Raw genomic sequence first — 23,106 nt, forward strand, 5'->3', positions numbered from 1 at the left:
GCCCTACTCCAGGTTTCTGACTGGTTTGGGTCAGTCTCTGAGGACAGGAGTTGAGTGATAAGCAGGTTGAAGGAACAAAAAGGAAGAGCTAGGTTTGGGGCATGTGGAGGGTGGGGAGCCTGTGGCACATCCAAGAGGACCTACAGGCTCAGGTTTGGGGATTAAGAGAGAGTTCGGGGATTCAAAGGGATGAGGTGGCTGAAGGAGGTGGGGGCAGGAGGCTGGGGCTGGAGGGCTGACTCCCTCACCAGCTGTCACCTCTCTGATGGTGTGGAGGTGTCTGCCTCCCCACCTCTGCATCCCAGCAGCCAGCACAGGGCCTGGGCCAGAAGAGCTGCTCAGGGAGCATCTGCTGAAGGAATGACCGAGTGAGGGGATGGCAAGCAGCCCTGTGTTCTCTCTACTCAGTTACATAGATTCAGACATTTACCCAATGCCCTATCCACTGAGATAAGAGCCCCTTCCTCGGGTTCTCCTGAGCCCCCGATCAAACCCCTTAGGGACGAGGACAGGCATGCTGCAGCCCTCTCAACCTAGCACACTGCTGAGGGGGAGCAGTAGCCTCTTTGCTCCCTGGTCCAGAGTTCAACCATGTTTTAGGCCCACGGCCTAGCCCTGGCCTAAGGCCCCTCTCCAACTGATGTCCCTGAGCATCCCCGCCCCCGCCATAGCTGGTACCTTTCTGGAAAGAGAACACATTCGCCCCAGCTTTGTCCCTGCTCGGTCCAGGTCACTCACCTTAATTTCCACACCGTAGCCAGGGTAGACAGAGATGTAGTAGAAACAGTCCAGGCCGCCATCATGGGGTGAACTGGGGGCCGTGGGGGAGTCCAGAGAGCCCTCTGGGCCTGAGAAGTTCCAGCTACAAGGGCCTGAGAGGCAGGAGGAGACACAAGGCTAAGCCCAGTCCTGGAGAAGTGGGTCCAACTAAGGCTGACTTCTGTGTGTGTGTGTGTGTGTGTGTGTGTGCATATGTGTGTGGGGGGTAAGGCCCACCTCTTAGGACATCTATTTCATGTTGAAAGAAGGGGACCACCTTCTCTCGAGCACCTATTGTGTGTGATCTTATCTCAGTTCTCACAAGAGCTCAGTGAGTTAGGCATTCTTACTGCCATTTTACAAATGAGGCTTAGAGAGGTTAAAGAAATTCCAAGCATAGTTGCTTTCAGTTAGGATTTGAACCCAGGTCTATCTGGTTCCAATCCACATGCATCCTGCATTCTGGCCCTTGGTACTAAAGGGCAAGGCCAACTGGCACAATGATGGAGAGAGGAATTTAGGCCCCACAGCCACCCCCCTTCTCATATCCAGATCTGTAAGCCAGCAAGTAGCTGACCTGCTGGCTGGACTGTGGTGATAGTGGTAGTAATGATGGTGGTGGTGGTGGTGGTCTCCTCGTCATCCCCTGAAGCTGTGGGGGTGGCAGCGGTCCCCTCGATCCCAAGGCCTGTGGTCTGGGTCATGACCTCTGGAGCCCATGGCCGGCCCATGTCTCCAGGACCCTCTTGGGTTGGAGTCCATGTTCTGCTAGGGGGCGTAGTACCAGGCCTCTCCCCTGGGCCTGTGGTGGGCACAGCCATGCTGGGCCCTGGAGGTAGGGGAGCTGTGATGTGAAGCACAGGGGGTTGCGACTCCAGGCTCCAGGGTCCTTCCCTGGATTGGGGCTGAGTGGGTGCCACAGCTTCAGCTGGAGTAGGGCTGGTGAAGACTGGGCGGCTGTCCTGGTTGGCCAGGCGGGAAAGGGGACTTGGGGTGTACGGCGTAGGTGGATCAGGCTGAAAAGGCAGCGCTGGCCTCAGCTCCTCGCCTGTCTTCAGCCCCTCCTGTAGGAACTCCTCGAGCAGTGGGTGATGGTTGAGCAGCTTCAGGGTGGGGGCGGTTGTGACGAAGTGGATGCCTCGTTCCGGCTGGTCAGGTGTGGGGGCCGCTGTCAACTCCCCATACGTCTCCTCCAAGCCTGGCGCCTGGCCTTCCACCATGGTTGGGGCCTCTGAGGAGAGACCTGGAATAAAAATGGACTATCAGAGGTTCCCCACCCTTCGCCCCATGGAGAGCAGCATCACACCCATTCCAGACAGTAGGAGATTCATCTCTCTTTTGACAGACAGCCTTGGGGAGTGTGCTCACCCTTGAGCATCAGGGAACCATAGACTTTTACATCTGGAGATGAGATGTTATCACATACTTCAAGGATGGCATACGAGCTATCCCCTCCCCTCCAGCACCAGAAGTGGACATTACTACCTATTTATTATTGCACTATTTTCTGTTCTCACTTTCGCCTCAAAATCCTTCTCGATAAAGCACTCTAGGCAGCCATGCTTAGTTCCTCAGACTGACGACAAATAAATATTTGATGTGCCTAATGTAGCTCAAAGGCCTTATTTGACGGATGTCAAAGAACAGGCCAGAGAAAGAAGGTGACTTGTTCCGAGTCACATGACCAGTTAGTTGACGGGACGTGATGCCCTTGGCGAGAGTGCTTCCTCCCTCCGCAGTGACCGTTCTGCCTGAGATCAGGGTTCATTTTCTGTTCTCAGTGAAACTGCTGGTCCTTAGTCTCAGGAAATGCTTCATATATTTGGGATTTTATTTTAGATTCCTTCATGTATGTGTACATGACATCTTTCTTAGGGTTCCATTTGTCTCAGTCACATTTCTCCCGCTTCTCAGTTCTTTCTTTGGTATCTCTCTCTCTTTTTCACCTCGTCCCAGGACAATCGTGTGAGTAGAGCAGGAAAGATTAAACTCTGGAGTACAGCATGTGTGGCTTCACATCCCGAATCCTCCGCTATGGGGCTGTGCGGCCTCAGGCAAATAACCTGGTTTCTTTTTAGGATTAATTGAGATAATATTACTTCCCTTCACCATTTGATATGTCCATCTGAATTCCCTTTATCTTTCTTGTGACACTAGCCAGGGTCTACCTAGGGCAGGGTCTAAAGCAGGGATGATAGAATGGTCAGCTGGCATGCTACCCATCCACTTTCTAATCCATAGCAGACATTATTAAGCAATTTTGGCCATTTCCTGCTGAGGTCACATGGGACTTCAGAATCCTTCTAAGAACAGGCTTTTCCAGGCAGCCACTGCCAATGTTTCAGATAGGCTATGGAAGATGAAACTTATTTGCTGTTGCTGGTCTGAGATTGCTCTGCTATCGATTATATTGACTTATCCAACCACATAGCTGGAGAGATGATGCATTCTCTGCTTGTGGCACACTAGGCTCCCCAGATCCTTAACTATTAGGAAAAGGTCAATGGATGCTGGCTCCAGATTCAGCTCCCGTGGTTGCCTCTCACATGCCCCCAACTGGGAGAACTTGGCCTGCAACCCAGGCATGTGCTCTGACTGGGAATCGAACCAGTGACCCTTTGCTTCACAGGCCCGTGCGCAATCCACTGAGCTACACCAGCCAGGGCTTCAGCTCCTGTGGAATCTCGCCAGCTCTGAGGAGGCTGGGAGGATATTTTGATTCTAACATCTCTCAAAATGGCTACATGAAGACTTAAAGGGAAACAGCCAGGACGAGATAGTTTGCAAGGAGAAGGTCGGCTCCTCTGCATGCCTGGGGGTGGGTGTCGTTCCACAAGCTCACACCCACCCCATGGATTGGCAGGCGTGAAGAAGTGGCAGATGGCCTACATTCTGTTCGAGAGACTGTGGCAGCTCTGATGTGTCAGACAAATGGGAGGAGGGAGGAGACCGGGGTGAGGAAGGTGGATACAGGTCAGGGAGCTCTCCATTCCTCCAGGTGAGAAGGGATTTGGTGCCTCGAATCCCTGAGAAACCAGAACCAACCCCTATCTCCTGAGATGCCCACTAAAGCAGGCCATCTGTGCCTTGGCATTCTGTGCCAGACATTGACAACACAGTGCCCACATTAGATGTCCAGCCAGGCTCAGACCCCCTGGAGCAGATGGTCGCCAATGCCCTGTGTCTTCATCTGAGTCAATGATGGAAGGTCTAGGCAATGCCATGCTGAACAAGGCTGCTGTTTTTACCAGCTCCCCAGATGTCACGAGGTCTTTGCCAGGTGAGCTAAGACTGACCTTAGCATGGCGCAAGGAAGAGGAGCCTTTCTCCCAGCCCCTGGAGCTCCAGTGTTCCTTTCCAAGATTGCCCAATAAGGGGAGGGGCCTGTGGCTCCCAGGGTAGGTACCTGTGGGAATGTTCACAAGGAGAGGGAGTGCAAAGAGATCCTCTTCCCCGGGAAGGGACCAGAGCAGGCACAGCTCCTCCTGCTGGCTGCCAGGTGGGTGCTGGGCAGTGGAGCTGAACTAATGGGCACCCCCCATCACTGTCGATTGCACTGATTGTGTTATCTGGGGGGACTGAGAACTTGGTTAAATGGGATCGAGATAGCATATCAAACGAGCAAATTGATTCTGCAATCAGCTGCCACTTGGTCCCAGAGAGTGCCACCCACTGTCAGAGATGGTAAGATAATCTTGGGGAGACAAGCCATTTCTAGAAATAGGGCATCTGGTTAACTCTGGTGGAAGCCTGAGGCCCTGTGACACTCCCCCGCCACCTTCTCTCTGAGTGGGCTGACTGAGTTCAAAGGTGCAGAGACCGACAAAGGGGCAGAGTATGTGATGCAGGGGACAGCAGAAGGAGATGTCAGCAATCCAGATGCCCAGTCTCATCAGGTACCTATTGTGTGCCAGACACTGAGTCAGGCTGTTCCCAGATCTTGTATTATTTAATTGACATTACAACTCTACGAAATGAGAATCTTATTCTCACATTACAAAGAACCTGAAGCCAGAGAGGTGAGGTGAAGACTTGCCCCTGGTGGCACAGTGGTAGGGCTGGGATTTGAACCTACATTGATCTGGCTTCAAAGCTTTAGTCTTTTCAGCCCTGGCTGGTGTAGCTCAGTGGATTGAGCACGGGCCTGTGAACCAGAGGTTCGAGGTTTGATTCCCAGTCAGGGAACATGCCTGGGTTGCAAACCGGTTCCTTGCAGGCCAACTCCCAGCAGGGGACGCACAAAAGGCAACCATACATTGATGTTTCTCTCCCTCTCCTTCCCCTCTAAAGATAATTAAATAAATAAAATCTTTAAAAAGAAAAAGATGGCTGTTACTGTTTAAATAAAAAAAGCTTTAGTCTTTTCATACCAGCCTGCTTTACAAGAGAAGAGACTGGAGCTACCCAGCAGAGAACATTCTAGCCAGTGGAGGAAAAGCCTAGAGAGGAACAGACTTGTCCAAGGTCTCATGCAGATTAGAAGTGGAGCTGGGGCCATAGTTTCTGGGATCTTGGACCTGGGTTGAGCCTGAGCCAAGCTGGGTTGAGACCTGGGGAGCCCCCACCCTGTGCCCATAGTACATCTGAGTCTGGGACCCAAACCAGAGACCCTGTGACACTGCCCCACAGGGCGAGGGCACAGAATTGCCCTGGGAGTTCAAATGCCAGCTCTGCCAATAGAAAACCAGAGAGCCTGGGCAAGTTTTTATGTCATTGGCTGTAAAATGGGTGCCTTAGAGGGGTTCCAGTGAGAATCTGAATGCTCTAATAGCAGTTTTGCAGGGGTGCTGGGGGAGAGAGGCCATGCTGCCGCTGGGCAGTCCCTGGGCAGTCCTGTGCCTGGGTTATTGCTGACAGGCAGGCCTCTGGAGGGGGTGGGGAGGGTGCAGGTCCAGGGTAAGGCCTCTTCTCTGGGGACCACGTTCCTTGTGTGGCTGAGATGTGGAAGACAGTACTGCACCCCTGCAAAATGCAGCCAATGTAGGGCTGCAGTGACCAGGGCCTTGGCCGACAGCAAGACTGTCCCCATGAAGATTCCCAACTGCCCAGTCCACCTAGTACCTGAACACAGGAATGTACTCCCCCTTTCTTGCTTGCCTCGCAGCCTCCTCCTCGACCTACCGCGCGCACCCCCCCCCCCCTTCAACTCTCGCCCTTGCCCCAACCCAAGGCTGCAGCGCCCACGAAGGTGGGTCTGGGAAACACCATTCCCCTCCCCCCCCCCCCTACCACTTCAGAGGAGGCTCGGAGCTTCCCTGCAGCCCCCAGCCCAGGAGTGGCCTCCGCTGCCTGGGCCCTCCCCCCACATTAGCTCTTAAGCTATGCAAATAGACATCGGAGGGAGCCCTGTTTAAAGTGTTTAGACGAAATGAAAAAAGGCTTTCATCGGCACTAATGAGCCATTCAGGATGCCTCCCCGGTGGATTCTCTCCCTCTCCTGCCTCCTGGCCTGTGCCATCCCCCTGTTGCCCCTCTTGGGATTGGAGGCCCCCTCCCCCTAGCTCCAGCCTGGGCCTCCCAGGGAAGACCTCCTGCTCTGCCCACCTCCTCCCCAGGGCCAAGCTAGGTAAATGTGGAGATGAGGGCCATGTGTCCCATCGCTGCCAGAGTCAGATTGGAATGGGGGGAGGGCTGTCTAGTCAATGTTTGGGGGAAGCCGAAACAACTGAGACTCTTCTTCAAAGCATCCCACTAGGTAGATGTTATTATCCTGGTCTTACGGATGGGGAAACTGAGGCTCCATGAGGCTCCAGAGGCTGCCTGGGTCACAGTGCTGTGCAGCCAGAACTGGTCTGTCCGGAGGCAGTGGTGAAGGGTCGAGGTCCTTCTTCAGTGTTCCTGCCTGGGGGAACTGCCGCACCAAGCGGCAGTTTAGGACTCCGATGCCATTTCAGGGCCAACTGGCCTGTGGTGCTATTTTTCTGCAGATCTTCTGCACCATACAGCCAGGAAAACCTCAGGTTCCAATGCTGAATCTATGCCTCACTCACTGTCTGACGTGCACAGGGGGCTGTGCCCACTCTGGCCTCTGTTTCTTCATCTGTGGAGTGGGGACATCTTGGGCTTGGTGAGGGCCACCTAGACAGGTGTGTGCTCTCTCTCATCTGCTAGCCCACCCCATCCTCTGCAAGGGACAGAGGGGCCTCCTGTCATTCTGGCAGCCCCTGCAAAGGTGCCAGGCATTCTCTTTCCAGGGCCTCAGCTGCAGGCCCCTGGGAGGTAGGCACAGGAGGAGAACCCAGAATTCTGAGATGTCAGATTTGATTCCCTCCTTGTGACAGCACCAGATAGGGGGTAGGGGTTGTGCTGACAGCGGGTGGGTACAGGGGGAGCCTGGGGGGGTACAGTGGGCAAGGAGCCCACCCCCTGTGTTCTGGAGGTTAAGCTGGTCCAGCATAGGGAGAATGAGAATTTAATGGGATCCATTTATTAGCCCATAAAAGTTAATGAGTTTATTCTGGAGGTTCCTTGGCCCCTTTCAAGTTTTAATAGGGGATTAGTGAGGTCCTGGCCCTTGCAGACCCACATTATCCCACCTCCCGAAGTGGGGAAGAGGGGCCCTGGATGTGAGAGTGCCTGAGCTCCCGAGCCAGAGCCTGGTTTCCACAGCGACAGTTCCGCCCGGCTGGCCCACTGGGTTTGCTCAGCCGAGGGGCCTCCGCTGGAGGCTGGCAGGGCCCCAGAGTTTCTCTGAGGCCCTAGGTGAGGTCCAGTTCTAGAGGCTTCCAAGTCCATGTGCTACTGAAATAATTCCCCCTACAGTGTCCCTGCATCTGAGGTAAGTTTGCTACTATCTGACTACTTGTATTAACAAGGAAGGCAATATAGGGCCCATGTGACAAATGGGGAAACTGAGACCCAGAGCTGGGATGTGGCTTCTCCAAGGTTACCTACAAGATACAGCAGAGCCAGTGGACACAGTCCTGTGGTCTGAAGCAAGGCAGCTGGGGCTGGTGACAGCTGCGGTTACTCAGTGCCAACTGTGTGTCCATGGTGCACTTAGCACCCTCACGTGTCATCCCTTATCCTCCCCTTCCTCCAGGGAGGTTTGGGTTATTATCCCCGGAGGTAAAGTCACTGAGGGCCAGAATGGTTACTGAACTTGTCCAAGGTTGTGTAGCTAATAAGTGGCAAGCCTGGGAACAGAACCAAGAGCTGGGCAGCTCCACAGCTCAGCTCTGTCCACTGCTCCCTCTGGCCCTCAGCTGCAGCTCCTGGGGCCTCCCGACCATCTCCCCACTGCCACCTGAGGGCGTTTGTGCTGGGAGCCCTGTCCTTCGTGTGGTGGGGAAGTCCTGATGGTGTCCTGGAGGGCAGTGGTTGGGGTGGGCCAGAGACTCAGCCAGATCCTCTTCCCCTTTCTGGCCCATTTGCTCACTATTTTGTCTCTTCAAACCCTTCCCATTCTAGCAGGCCCAGCTCCTACCCACTCCAGGGAGCCATCTCTGCCTGGTCCAGTGAGTGACAATAGCTCCCTCCCCTGACCTCCTGGTGGGACCTCAGCACACCTATAGCTTGAGTCCGTGGACCAGGATCCAGCCTCCGATGCACCTCTCTTCCCACATCTCTCTTCACAAATGCTGGCCCTTGGTGCTAAACACAGTGAAGGGTGGACTCGGGGCACACATTTTCCAGGTTTGGATTCTGCCCTGTCTGCACACCGGGAAGGCTCTCTGCTCCACAGTGGGCCTGGCTCTTGGCCAGCAGGGGTGGGTAGGGGCAGGCAGGGGCAGGCCCTGCAAGGAGAAGGTGGGCAGCCAGCCCTTGGCAGTTTCTCATAGAGCCCCACCTGGCAACTGATGAAGAGTGTCTCTTGGCACAAGCTGGTGGGTCTCCTGGCCCCAAACTACTCTCCCTTCCCCTGTCACTGACCACCTCCCATCACTACCCCCTTACCACCCTCTCTTGGTCAGCCCCTGGCAATCTGGTCAAATCTGCAGTGCAGATAGGCGTGGGGTCATCTCCTCTTTGTCAGGCTCCCAGCAAGGAAGTGGTTAATCCCAGAATCTGAATCCTTGAGGCCTTTGTGAGCATCTCTCATCCCTCCCTCATTTACGCAGGAGGAAACTTGAGTCCCGGGTCACACAGCAAACATGGGGCAGTGGGCAGGGCTGGGACTCAGGATGTTGGGGCTCGAGAGCATCTGGCTCAACTGCCCTGAAGCATGAGCCCTCTGGGCTCTCTACCACCGGTGGGCGTACCTCCAGGACTGCCAGGGCAGCTATGTCCCCCACCATGTTCAGTTGGGGTGGCAGGTGACTCTGGGCCACTGTGTCTCCAGGGTTGGGGTCTGTTGCCAGATGGAGAGAGCATGGGTGGGGTTGGGGGCAGGAGCCAGGAAGCCACCCACTCTTCTTGGTCCTGCCCCTGACAGGCTAGGTCCCTCTGTGCAGATCACTTCCCCAACCCAAGCCCCCATTTCTCCAACAGTAAAACGGAATAAGTTTCTAAGGGTCCTGCTACCTCTCGCATTCCAGAATGCTATGAGCCACAGAGGGCTCTGCGAATAAAAATAACGAATACTACTGTTTACTGAGAATGTGCCTCATGCCTAGCACCATGCTACGTTTTACCAGAATTAACTCATGTAATCCCCACACTGTCTCTATGAGATGTAAGCTTTCTTTGTGAGATATGCACTTTTATTATCCCATTTTATAGATGAAGGAACTGAGACCCAGGGGAGTGCAGTTCCCAAGTTACCAGTTGGGTGTATCAGATTCAAACCCAGCGGTCAGCTGGCCCTAAAGTGATGTTGTCTAACAGGACTTTCTGCGATGATGGAGATGTTTTATATGTGTTCGCCCACTATGAGAACTGGTAGCCACACATGACTATTGAGCATCTGAAATGTGGCTAGAGAGACTGAGAAACAAATTTAAACTTTTATTTCATGTTAATGATTTCCACTTAAATAGCCACATGTGCTTGGTGGCTCCCATGATGGAAACCTCAGCTCCTTAACAGGACCTCTCCACGCCTGCGGCGTTCACCACCTCTCAGAAGAGCCAGAATGGGGGTCCCAGAGAAGAGTTAAGGTGGGTGGCAGCGTCTGCTCCCCTCTTCAGGCCTGGGAAAGATAACAAGGAGCCCTGGGACTTCTTCAAGTTTTTCATAAAGGCCCCAGGGGAGCTGGACCTATCAGCCACTCAGTCCTCAGGGAAAATTAGTGGTTCCCACCAATGACATTTGCTTCCTAGCCTTGGCTCAGCACTGGTGTTCGAGGGATGGGGTATTTGTTGGGCTGTTGTGGAGGCTCAGGCAGAGCCAGTTTAGGAGGACTTCATGCTTGAAGGACAGCCAGGAAAGCTTGGCCTGGTGGGATTTGGCCCAGCATTGGGCCAGGGGGTGTGAATGTTTGAGACAATTCCTGCTGTGCTCTGTGGACTGGCCCCCACCTCACTGCCTAGTCAGGGGCACAGGAACCTGGTCTGGCCATCACCCCAGGGGTCCTGGGGCAGCTGCCTGACCTTGGGGCCAGGGAGGACACTCACATATATTAAGTACCTGCTATGGGTCCACCCAGAGCATCAGACTTTTGTGCTTGTAATCCATATTTTACATTTTACATGTGAAGGAACTGGGGCTGAGAGGCAACATTGATCATCCTGGTTCATACAGAAGAAAAACGGCAAATAAGGAGTTTGAACTGGGTCTGCCTGTTTCATAGCCTGGACTCAAAATTTCTACCACACTGAGTTGCTGCTTCACATGAGCGTGTGTGTGAGTATGTGGGTGTACGTGTGTGAGCATGTGGGCCTGTGTGCACGAGTGCGCATGTGTATCCAAGCACATGCATGGGCCACAAGTCATTACCATTTGTCCTTGCCCATGTTCACCACACCTTAGAACCTGGCTTCTCACAGTCCTCAAGCCCTGAAGGGGCCTAGCTCCCAGAACGGATGCACTTTCCCCAAGGCAATTGCTCAGTTCCCTTCTTTCTCCTCTGCCACCTTCTTGGACCCTGACCTGACCCTTCCTGGGGCCATGTGGCCTGGACAAACCCTCAGCTCTATGTGCATAGGCGGACGGGGAATACAGCTTTGGACTGTGGCCAGGCCTGCCCTCTTCTCCCCACTGCCCCTCCCTCCCATGAGGCTTCAACCAGGGCCCCAGGGTATAGGGAGCTCCCAGCTTGCTGCCATGTTCTTCACTTTCCAATTTAAAATCTAATATGGTCTTGCCACTGCAGAGCTAGGGGCTGGAGAGGTGATTAATGAGGCCTCTGCTACAGCATCATGGCTCCACACCTTCCCCCGTGGCCCTGTGTTTGTTTCCCCCTACTGCCCACCGGCTGGCGCCGGGGAACCTGGGGGCTCTGGCCCTGCCTGCCCACAGGGGCTAAGCAGGTGGCACAGGAGCTGGAGGCCTGGAATGAGGTTGGAAGAGAAAGGGGCTGGCCTTGGAGGTTGGAACAGTAGAATTGACCCCCACCCCTGGGCAGGCAGGCTAGAAGGAGTGGGAGCAACAGCAGGGCTCCTTTGGCGCCACCTCCCTCATTGGCCAGGTAACTAGTCAATCTGCCCTACTTCACCAGTTGTGCCAACTCTCAGTAGTGTGGCCGGCGCAGGGGAGAGAGAAGGCCCCTGAGCTGGTGCTCAGGTCAGCCCTCCCCTAGCACCTTCCTGCCACCACCTCGTCAGCAGCAGGGACCATATTTCCCTGAATGAAAAATCTTGGAAACGTCAGCGGGATGAGGAAGGCTATAAAGACAGGAACTGCATGTTCCCTGGAGCTAGTACCAGGGCTAGTTCAGCCAGCCCAGTGGTAAAGTTGGGGACAGGGGGTGATCTAGGGGGGAGCAGCCATCTCCTCCATCCTCTGTCCCTGCCCAGCTCCAAGCATCTGCCAGTGACACTCCTTCCCAGCCACTGAGCCCAGAAGGCAGGGCAATAAGGTGCCAGGGCCTGAGAGCAGGAGCATCCTGGGCCCTTGACCGGCAGCATCTTTGTCTCCTCTCAGCCCCCACCCTGAATTTCAAAAGCCAGTACCACCAAGGTTTTCCCAGCACCTGAGTCCACCTTTGAGATGAATGACCAGCCCAGTAGCCCCAAGATTTCTGTGGTCTTTATTTAGGTCAGATGAAGATGCCTGTTCCATGCACCACGGCCAAAATCATCTCCCTGACCTTATGACCTTTGCTCTGTGGCTCCTTCATTAGCTGCATTTGGGAGGAGATGGAGTGGGGGAGTTGGCTAGGTATGCAGGGGCCCTGAGTCCAGACTCCCAGGCTGCCCTGGTCCTTAATGCTGAGGTGGGCTCTCTCTTCCCTGGAGGTCACCAGAGTGTCCATCCTCAGCTGTGGAATCCAAGGAGCCTGGCGAGCCTTGTCAGAGCCCTGACTCCTGTAGGCTGGTAGGTCTGCCACTGGCAGGCTGTGTGAGCTTAGGTTTCTCTTGCCTTCTCTGGGCCTGTCTGGCTTTTTACTCAGGTTTTTTAGAAAGTCTTTGGGTGGGTGGAACAGAGAGTCATAGCCCCTCTGTTATCAGCGCCCAGCCCCAGGGGCTGATGGAGCCTCATGGTGAGTAGTGCTAAGGGCAGAGGGGGCCTGACAAGGCCGGGGACTGACTGCTCTGTTGACTTGCTACTCTCCTTCCGCCTGGCACTAGACCCCAGGCTCATCTCCACCTGCTGGTCAGTATCTGCTGAGCATCTGGCAGGCTCGTCTGTCTGAGCGCATGCATGTGAGTGTGCAAGGGTGCCTGTATGTGCATGTGCTTGGGGGTGGCACGATGTGGGAGGTGGGGGTGTGAGGAAAGGAGAGATTTAACATCTTCCAGCACCTACTGTGTGCCAGGCTCTGCTGGCCACTCATCTACACTATCTGATTAATCTTCCCCATCCCACAGATAGACAGGGTCAGAGAGCTGAGAGAGGGGGTCTAGCTGGGCCACCATCAGCCCAGCAGACTGACCTGGGGCTACCCCTGCCCTGCTGAACTTAAGAGACAGATAGGAGGACAAATGAAGAAACAAAGGACTACTGAAAGCGAGGGCAGCCTGAGTCCAGAGGGTGGACACCAGCTCTGAGGGGGTCAGGGCTGCCTTCCTTCTCAGTCACTAGGTTCAGGCCCCTTGCACTGCTGTGCAAGGCCCCCTCCCAGCTGGAGTTAGTTTTCAGATCAACTGGGACAGTGACAGGGTGGAACCCAGAAGCCTCAAGGGTCTGGAGGGCAAGGGGCTCTAATGGTGGTCTTTAGCAGAGTTGAGCTGTAGCAGGGACATAAAAGCCCTCTGGAAAGTGCCAAGGCAGTACCAGAGATCCCTGGGGGGTGGGGGGGGAGTAATAGCCTCATCCAGGTATGCCTCCCTCCGCCTGACTCCCTGACAATATCAGCCCCTTTCTGCCTCTCCAGTTTCTATGGGAGAGAACCAGGAGGTCCGGCCTTACTTCTGAATGGCCTGGGGAAGAGCCAGTGGAGGCCTGAGCTCTGCCCTTAGGGTCTTAGAGGGTGCAGAGGGAGGACAGCCTGGGATCTCCTCCCAGCCTCACACAGTTGGAATGGAGCCTAACCTGCCCCAGGGTGTGGGCCTTGCACTTGTAGGCTATCCCAGGCTCCCCTTACCACCATGGTCTTGTTGGACTGAGGGGAAAGGGCCAAACCTGCCCAGCACCCCAGCCCGTGAGGCTCCTCAGGACTGGCCTGTTCCCCCACCCCACTTCCCTAGCAAGCCTGAATGGGCTAGAGGAGGGGTGCAGAGCTGCTAAAAATAGCAGCTGCAGTTCCAGCTATGAGTCTCCTTGAGGGGTCAGTAGAGCCCAACAGTGGGGAGGAAGACAGTAGAGGGGGCTCTGGGGAAGGGAGAGAAAGGCCTGAGCTGGGGTCTGCTGTGCCTATTCCAAGGGCCACAGTCCCAGGATGCAGAGGCAGAAGGGCACAGATATGAAGGGACATATGGACACGGACACTCAGGAATAGATGGACAAGCCAAACATGTGCACAGACATGGCTACCCGAACACCTGGGGCTTCTCCCCAGACCCCTAGGCACCCTGGCTGGGCTAGGCTGCATATCCGCAACCTTTGTCTTCTCCCTCTCCCTAACCTTGCTGTGATCTCCAAGGACCCTGCCACTCTGGGTATGTGGACACCTTGAGTTGAGAGGGCCAAGTCATCTTACCCTGTCCCCTCCAGACTCCTCTGCTTGAGGCCCAAGGCAGGGAAGGACCAGGGGGCTCAGAGTCAGCATCGGGGATGCAGATGTGACAGAGGCTAGCCTCGGGGCACCACCCAGGTGTCTGGGGCCTTAGGAGCATCACCCCAACCTGAACAACAGGACTCTTCCTAGCCTGGGCTGGTGGGCAGCGGGCAAAGAGGGAAGTGGGAGGAAGGTGGCCAGACCCAGCAGGGCATGGGCAGGGTCTGCCAGGAGATCGGCAAGAACTGAGCGGGCACTGAGGGAAGGAGGACAAGGGAGGCTAAATGAGCAAATGCACAAATGGTCTCTCTCATGCCTGCCTTGTTCGGTCGCACCTTCATGCCTTCGCCTGGAGATGCCAGGGGCTCTTCCATCCTCAGAAGGTGACTCCTTCATCTCCTCCATTTCCCCTGACCAGCCAGAAAATAGGGCCCTACAGCAAGAGGGCCTGCCAGCTGTCAGACCAGATGTTTCAAAGCACCAGCACATCCCCTAGCTGGATGTAGATGATGTCTAAGACAATGTCCGTCAGAGCAGCGAGCTAGGGTGGAGGCCCTCAGAAGTACCTTGAACCTGGCCTTCACCCCTCTGCACTGCTCGTCTCATCTTCCTGGTCAGACCTGGACGGGCACTCACACCAGGCCAGCCTGGGCTCCCCCAGCTGCTGGTGCGGTCCCTCTGGTGACTCCCTGAAAAGCAGCGCCTCCTGGTGCTACACAGCTCTGGCTATCGCAGGGTCCCCGCTCAAGCAGGGCTTCGCGTTTCTTTCCTGTCATCAACCCCTGTGATTTCCTTTGATCCTGATGCTGTTCTACGAAAGACGGGGCACAGGCACCATGAATCCTAAGGAAACTGAGGCACAGGAAGGTGACACAACTTGCCCAAGGTCACCCAGCCAGCAAATGCCAACATTAGGTTTAAACCCTGGGGACCCTGGCTCCCTGACTAGTACTTTTCTAATTATGTTCTTCTTAAGGGGCTGCTGCCTCTTCCCTGAGCCACAGTTTGGCTCTCTACACAGCCCTCTCCCAGGCTCTGGGACTCCCTAGGCACCTGCTGGCTGGTGGGACCCAGGCCAGACACTCAGCAGGTGGCTGCTTGGGGGACAAAGGAGCTGGTGCACAGCTGCTGCGGCTGGGAGGGCGGGAGGAAGAAGTTATGGAGCAGAGGAGGGCTCTGGGCTAGGAGTGAGAAGGGGCAGGGTCTGCTTCTGTGCCTTTAATAAGGAGCCAGCATGCAAAAAGGGGTAAAACAACATGCAAATGAGCATCTGTGGGGGGTATTAATCTGTGGTTCAGGCACATTTCACAGTTCTGCCCTCCCAGCTCAAAGAACAGCTGGAAGGAGGGTCCTGAGGGTAGAGAGGGGAGCTTGTGGGGAGGGGAGGAGTTGGGGACAGGAGAAGATGCTAAGGTTGATGCTGGGGTGCAGGATCCTGGCTGGGCTCCTGGGGACTACAATGGGGGAGGGGAGAGACCCACTGCTTGGATTCTGCAAGAAATGCGGTTCCTGAACCTATTTTGCCTCACTGGGAGATTGGGGGGACATGCAGACCCTGCAGAGATGGAAAGAGCTATGATGGAGAGAACCCAGGATATCCTTGTCCAGGGGTCCCAGAGGCTTGCTGGGTCCTCAAAGACCCAAAGGGTAAGCCCTGTCGCTACAGGTAAAAATCTGAGGCCCAGAGCAGTCCCTGGCCAGAGATTTCTTGTTCTTAAGGAGGATGGTTGGACCATGCAGTGGTTGGCATCTCATTTTAAGCTCATTTAGGTAAAAATCAGACGGTCCCTGGTCTAGCTGGGGAGGCAGTCACAGCTGAGCTTATTAAGAAGACAGCTCCCCCTCTAAACCGAGTTCCCGAAGGGCAGTGATTATGTTGTATTCCTGCCTGTCAAAACACCCGATAGGTGCTGAACAGAATGGAGAGTGGATGGGGGGATGAAGGATGGACCGGCTAAGTTCCTGATGAGAGATATTCAGTGTTCAGAGGACAGAAAAACCCTCCAGATTGAACGGTCAGGAAAAAAGGGCATGGCTAGAACTGACATAAACCGAACAACCCAGGACAGCATTCTAGGTACAGAAAAATGTCTGAGCAAAAATGATATATGTAGAAGGAATACACAGGGTCTGGTGTTCACCCTAGCATCCTCACTCAGTCTCTCTGTTGCCTGCCTTCCCACGTCCACTCAGTTCCTTTCAGTCTCCTGGAAGAGCCCCTTGTCCCTGCTGGGCCTAGCTGGGACACTCAACCTCCGCCCCTCCTGCCAAGCTGCCTGCCAGCAAGGCTGCAGGCTCTGCAGCCGGAGACCTGGATTGTTGTTGGAGAAGCGGCAGGTTTGTTTGCTTCAGAGTCTGCAGAGAAAGCTCAACAATCAATGACCAGAAACACCGCCGGCAGCTTCAGCATCGATCAACCCTCCCGTCCAGAGCTGGCAGTTGGGTGCAGGTAGGCAGGTGAAGGGAAACTGGGGCAGGCGTGGCGCCCAGCCCGGTCTAGGAGCTGAGCTTCAGGCAAGTTTGGCCTTCCCACCTCTGGGCTGGGCCTCATGGGTGCCGAGGGGGTCAGGGAGCAGCCCAGCACGCCAAGACTGAAGTGACTGGTCCTCTCTTTCACTAAGGCCCTCAAAGGGTGAGAGAATGAGTCACCTAAGGTCACTGGCCTCTGAGCCAAGATTCAGGATTCACCTGACTCCCAGCCCTGTGCTCTAGCCTGATATCCAAGTGTGGGAAAGGAAGTTCTATTCTTTTGCTACTAAGGGCTGAGCAAGATAATATGTCTCTGATCTAGAGCAGTAAGGACTGAGGGTTGACATCAAGAAGAAGAGCCAGTGTCACCACCAGAAATGTGCTAGAAGGCAGTTAGGGGCCATTTGTGACTTGGGTCTGTCTGAAAAGATGGGCTTGAACTGGCCCCTGAAATGCAGATAGCAGCTGCCGTCTCAGAGGTGGGTTAGGACTAAATGAGCCCATGCACATTAACTACTCGGTACAGTGCCTGGCACACAACTGGTGCCTAATAAATGTTTGCTGTTATGGTTTCTACTTTTTTGTGGTTACTGTTATTATTAGGATAGTGATGCTCTCCTACTGAAGCTCTGCCTCAGGCTGGGAGAGTGGGTACAGTGCTGGCCACAGCCAGGTTTTGCAAAATGGGCAGGCAGTTTGGGGTAGCCTTGTAGCTTATTGGCTGTGAAGCCCAGGGTAAGTGACTTAATCTCTCTGAAACTCAGTTTTCCCATCTGTAAAGTGGGGAGAACTAGTCTCTTGTTATATTAGATTTAAAAAGCATGTGGAAGATGCTTTGGGTTCCGGGCTGTGCCTCACACCTGACTCCGTTTGTGAAATGAATGAGTGAACCGTAGATGGGTGCACCCGGGGGGACTGCTCTTTCAGAATATGTGTAAGATTTGTGGACAGGAATTGTGGTCCTGGATGGTGCCTTGGCCCCCACCTTTTTCTTCATGAGCATGACAGACTCAGGGCAGTCCCTGAGGTCTCATGTGGGTCTTTCCAAGCTCTGTGAGGGTGGCTGAAGCTGAGACAGACGAGGGGGCTGTGAAGCCAGATGGCATGGGGTCGCCTCCTCCTTCCCTCAGTCCTTAAGTTCATGCAGGACACCCCTCTCAGCCAGCAGAGGTGGTAGGTAGGTATTAGGGGAGGGAGTCAGGAAGCTGGGGCTACAGACTTAACTCCGCCACTGTCTGCCTGTGCACCTCTCGCGAATTTGTTCAACATGTATTGAATGTCTGCCATATGCTAGGGGACTGCCACTGGAGACACAAGCAGTGGTAGCAGTAAGAAGTGTCTGAGAGAGGTTTTAGCTCTCAGAGTGACCATCAGCAACCCCTCCTCCACCCACAAGCCACTTCAGGCTGACAGCATGACAGCTTAATTTGTGGAAGGAAAAAAACGAAGAAAAAGCCATAATTTACAGTTGGCATAATTGGCCAACCGTTAGGAAAGGGGAAAAAATCCTAACATACAACCCGTGTAAAAATAGTGTGCTTTTTATGCAAACTCAGCTTCAAGACGGAGTCTCAGCTGCCACGCACCCACCTCTCCTTTCTGAACAGGCAGCTGACCCTAAACTTCTTCCAGATAGGAATTCTGGAGCTGCCCCAGGATAGAGGGTGAGCAGAACAGACTTGGCGGCCTCCTTTCTGAGTGCAGTCTTGCTTCTGGAGAGGAGTATCCGACAATCAGGCACTCATGACCCCACAAGAGGCACCTTCATGTGGGAAGCCAGGAGTTGGCGGGAGCACACAAGGGTCCCCTGACCCACATTGAAGCCAGGTGAGGCTTCCCTTGAGAAACCATATAGTAGATGCCTCATAAATATGTGCTAAAGAATTACATGAAGTGCCAATTAAGCCAAGACCTTAAGTATGAGGTGGAGTGAGGCAGGTTGGCCCAACAGGAGGAAAGAAGTATTTAAGAAGAGGATCATGGTACATCATGCCAGGAGGGTTTCTTCTATCCTTGGTCCCAGGGACCTTAAGAATTCATTGGTAGGAGGAATAGCAAGAGCCCAGAGCTGTTGCGAACATGGCTAGTTTGAGGAACTGCTTGGTCTGGCTGGGTGAGTTGGCTTCCTGCTAGAATTTGTCTGGAAGAGACCTTGAAGACCTCCTACTGCCTGCAGTCTACCTTGCAGCTGATGACCAGGGCTGGCGGAATTTCTTTCTAGCCGCCCCTTCCCCTCAGCCTCTTACATACAGATCTTAGCTCTTCCGCCACGAGAGGAAGCTGAGGACCCAGAAATCTGCATGGCTTGACAGCCCTTGGAGGCCCTGATGTGGTCTCAGGCTTGGCAACCACCAGCTTGGTGCGACGTTACATTGAATGTTCCAGAAAATAGAGACCTGGAGAGGACAGAACAAGCCTGAGGCCACACAGAGAGCCTGGGTTCTTAACCATCTGGCTGAGAAATCCCTAAACTAAAGTGATCCCTACCTATGGGTCCTTTTCCACACCCTCTTTCTTGTTTGGTGGATGGGGTGCCTAGCTCTGATAGCTCAGCTCGGGTGGCTGCGCTCTGCCCAGGTGGGGAAGCAGCATCCCTGAGCTGAGCTCAGCTGGGCACACGGGGGCCTGAAAGGGTTTGGAGTGTTGGGAACAAGGAGGGTGGGAGGAGACTGGAGGGATTGAGCACCTAGGGCTGGGTGGAGGGAGGGGCTAAGGAAACAGGCTTTCAGATACGCCCTCCACCATTCAGGCAGCCAGGTGGGAGGGGTAGGGGAGCTCTAATTAAGCCCAGTTTCTAATTAAGCCCAGCTCCTGTGTCTCCTCGATCCCCATTAGCTCCCCATGGTGTCCCCAAGGCATTTTAAGCTGCCACCCTGCTGAGGACGCTGGGACCGCCGCCAGGACCTGCCAAGCCTGATGAGTTTAGGCCCGTGAGGGGCAAAAAAAAACCCCAATGCACAATTTCCCACCAGTCCATGGCAGTTTCTAAGCCCTTCAGTTTCCTCTGAAGCACAGGGGAGCCTCCTGCCCACCATGTCAACCTCTCGGGCTGAGTGGAATCTAGATGGACTGCTGTGTAGCCTTGTCCCAGCACCCACTTCCTGACTCTGAAGTGCCAAGCTGGGGGACCAAGGGGCGGGGAGGTGGAGCAGGACCTGGTATTGGCTTTGGCTGCAGCCCCCCAGACTCAGAAAAGTACATTCAGAACCCTGCACCTAGCACAGAGTCTGCAGGAAGCGGCAGTTACCATTTTAGGTTAAGGGTTAAGGTAGTCCCGGTGTGTTAACCCCTACGGCGCTGGGGCTCCTAGAGACCAAGACCTCTTTCTCTTCCTCCTCTCTTTCCACCTCCAGGTCTTGCCTCCCAGACGCCATCCCCCAGCTCTTGGTGGAGTGAGCGACCCCTACTTGCCATCCCTTCCCTCCCTCTTTCCACCAGATCCTCAGTCAGAGTTCAGAGAGGTGGAGCACCCAGTTTAAGGTCACACAGCCAGGGAGGAAGCCTCTGCCCCTGGGGACTCAACCGCACCCCGGTGTCTGCCACTTCTACCTTCACAGTCTCCCCAGGCCACATTCACACATGCAGAGTTTAATTAACTTTATTGATATTCAGAAATTAGGAGAATGACTAAAGGTAATTGCTCATTAAAAGTCATTAAACTGACACAGCAGGCCCCGCTCACGCTGCCCCTCCCACACCGTTTCCCTCCCCACTTGTAGCAGGATCTTCCAGGCTCTGTTCACAGGTTGGGAGCATGACTGGGGGCCCCGGCACCACTCACACCTGGGATCAATCAGCCCAGAAGCTGCAGGGCAGGGTGGGGGTGGGGGCAGGGTAGAGTAGGAGCCTGAATTCGAGGGGCTGAGCCAGGCCCAGTGCAATCTCTCCCTGGCCCCAAGGCCTCCACCTCCCCCGATTCTGGGCTGTTCCCGGCTGTATCCCGGCTGAATTTCTGTATGAGCGAAGCTTTGAAGGCCCTTCTCCAGGCCACCAGGCTGCGGAATTCTGCCTGGACTGCAAAGGCTCACAGCCCTTCCACCTTTATGGCTTGACGCCTGCCTTCTTTTGGCTGAAGCCCCTAGGAGCCCAGAGATGGCTAAATGCACTGCCTCCCAATGGGTCTACTCAGTAGCCCAGTGACGGGGACCTCGCAGCCCTGCTGGGAGGAAAGAATGGGCAAGCCCAGGTGCAAGCCCTCTCTCCTCAGGCCTGGCACTGTGGGGCTGCCTATTCTTTTGCCTTAAGAAGGGAAAATGAGTATCTTCCTCAGCAGACATTCTCCTATCCCACATATCCTTTGGGTGGGTGACCCGACAGGTGTTGGGGAGGTCTGGGGAAGTCAGGGCGGGACACTGGCAAGCAATACACAGGCCCTCAGCCATAGGAGGACTCCCTGGACTCCTGGCCACACCAGCCACACCAGCCATCCTCCTAGAGACCCGCCTGCAGTCTCACCTCAGCCCTGCAGGGAGCTCTCTGGCAGAGACAGCACTGTGCACTAGCAGTCTTATACACTCCTCACACGGCTCACTGCTGAGCTCTCACCTAACATCCAGACCTTCGGAAAAACAGACACGCTTGGATCCCCGATTACATTCACACTCAGACTTACACACTCACACACAAGGCTCCAGACTACACAGTGGAGAGTGGGGGTGTGGCACACCCAGCCCCCAAATCCCAGGGGAGCTCTCCGGTGAAAGGTCTTGGCTGGACCCCCAAACAGGTCCTGAACTCCGAGGGACATCCTGGGACACCTGGGCTAGGATGCTGGCTTCCCCTCTCCCACTGCTTCAGGCAGGGTGGGGTTTATGAAACTGTGACATCCCCCGCCCCTGCCAATGAACACACGATTCTGAGTTTTGGGTACCAAGTATGAATCCAGTAAGGTCAGCCATGAGGTGGGGTGAGGACACCAGGCTGAATGCAACTGGAGTCAGAAGCTCAGAGAAGGAATTCTGTGCCCCAGGGAAGGCAGAGTGAAGAAAACTGCTTGTGCAGGGGCCCATGTTGGTCCCATCCTCACTACCCTGACCTCCAACGTGGCTTGGAAAGATTGAGCAAGGAGGTTTAGGAGCTTCCACATTCTCCCCTTTCCACATCAGGTACTGCAAAGCACGTTGTGAGAGGCAGCGAGCTCCAACTTCCAGCAAGGTCCCAGCCACCCCAACAGCCCACCCAGCTGCAGCGGAAGGATCTGGGCGTCGGTAGCTTTGATGAGTGCCTGTCTGAGCTGGGGCAGCAGGTTCCGTGTAGACTTGGAAAGCTTTCTTCCCAAAGGCACAGAACCCCCAATCTCTCCACAACACTCCCTTACTGCCCACTCCAAGGTCTCGGACCGATGAAGTTGAGATCCAACTGCAAGCGGGGACCTGGGGCGGAAGGGTGGGTTGCAGGTCTTCCCGGGAAGAGTCTTCTCACGTAGGGCGGGAGGGAGCTGAGCAGGAGGACTGGCCCCGAAAAAGGAGCTCTGGACGTGTGCGATGAGTGTGTGTGTGTGCGCGCGCGCGCGCGCTCAGGGAAAGGACCTCCGGGAGGACAGAGTATCTATCCCAGGACCTCAGCCGCTGCAGCCTAAGGCAGAGCGAGGAGCCGAATAACGGGTCCCGGATTCCCGGACTTTCCCCTGGACTTGTACTCTTGGTTCCGATTCCGGTGTGGCAGCGCCAAGACCCAGGGAGGTGAGCGACGTCCCAACTCCGGGTCCAGCCGCCATCCCGCCCCGTTCCTCCGCAATGAGGACGCGAGAGTTCCCCGGAACGGACAGCAAAGTCGAGCGAAGTTTGGAGGGCGGCAGGAAAGGCGGAACCGCCGGCCGCGAGCAGGACCGGCCGGCCAGACTCACCGCGCTATGGCCTCCCTCCCAGGAGTGTGGCGAGGTAGTGCGCGGGTGAGCGGGAGAGTGTGTGCGGGTAGGGGTTGGCGTGATGAATTGCAGCAGAGAAATCCCATTAGATCCGGGGAGATGATTAAAGGCGAGGTCTCGGCCGGGCGCGAATGGCGGGAGCGGCAGCAGCTTCCCGCCCGCGGAGCCCGCGCCCCGCCCGGCTCGGCCGGTGCGGGGGCAGCGCAGCCGGCGGAGCGCGGTGCCTGGGCTGGGAAGCCAGAACAGCTGCGTGGAGCTGGGCTCCGGGATAGTCCTCCCTTCCCACCGCGAGACCCGCTGTCCCCTGTCTTGCCACCGGACGCCGGGGTCCCTTACCGTGAGCCAGAAGCGCCAGCAGCGAGGGCAGGAGGAGCAGGGCTGCCGGGAGCATCCTGTTGGTTGTAGCCGCGCCCCGGGTCGGGGCCCGGCGCGAGGCGGGGGCTGGGTGGGGCGTGGGCACTGGAGACAGAGCTGGGTCCGGTGGAGGAGAGAGAACGGGGCCGCCGCCGCCGCCAGCGCCTGACAAAATCAGCACCACGGCCAGCGCCTGGCGTCGGCGCCGGGGATCGCCGCGCCGGGCTAGGGGCGGGGGCGCAGGAACGGCTTACCGTAAACTCTCAAGCAAAGGCGCAGAGACCCAGCGGCCGGAGCACAGGCTCCCACGCTGCCGCCTGCTCAGGGGAAGCACTGCCCTGCTAATGTGGGCACACGGCCCCCACCCTTCCGCGCTGCCCACGCCTAGCAAAGCCCAGTCTCTTTTTCCTCATTAGCAGCCTGCCAAAGACGTGGGATTCTAACCTGATTCTCCACGAGAGAGCAACTGCTCCCCACCCCATCCTAGTACCTGAGGGCGCCAAGGGCGATATGGAAAGAC

General features: G+C 55.5%; 1 protein-coding gene across 2 annotated transcripts in view; it reads right to left on the reverse strand.

The window, feature by feature from the left end:
* Positions 1-22,788, reverse strand: part of SEZ6 (seizure related 6 homolog) — a 45,193-nt gene extending 22,405 nt beyond the window's left edge. For both annotated transcript variants that reach the window (XM_037070085.1, XM_037070086.1), the window contains exons 1-3: positions 22,569-22,788; positions 1,337-2,002; positions 739-872 (exon numbers count right to left, since the gene is read on the reverse strand). In XM_037070085.1, the coding sequence (XP_036925980.1) occupies positions 739-872; positions 1,337-2,002; positions 22,569-22,623 (855 nt within the window). In that variant the 5' untranslated portion in view covers positions 22,624-22,788. The remainder of the gene's footprint in view (positions 1-738; positions 873-1,336; positions 2,003-22,568) is intronic.
* Positions 22,789-23,106: the final 318 nt, after the last annotated feature.

The sequence above is a fragment of the Sturnira hondurensis genome, unplaced genomic scaffold (assembly GCF_014824575.4).
Source record: "Sturnira hondurensis isolate 20B ecotype Veracruz unplaced genomic scaffold, ASM1482457v3 Scaffold0018728, whole genome shotgun sequence".
NCBI classification, from domain to species: Eukaryota; Metazoa; Chordata; class Mammalia; order Chiroptera; family Phyllostomidae; genus Sturnira; species Sturnira hondurensis.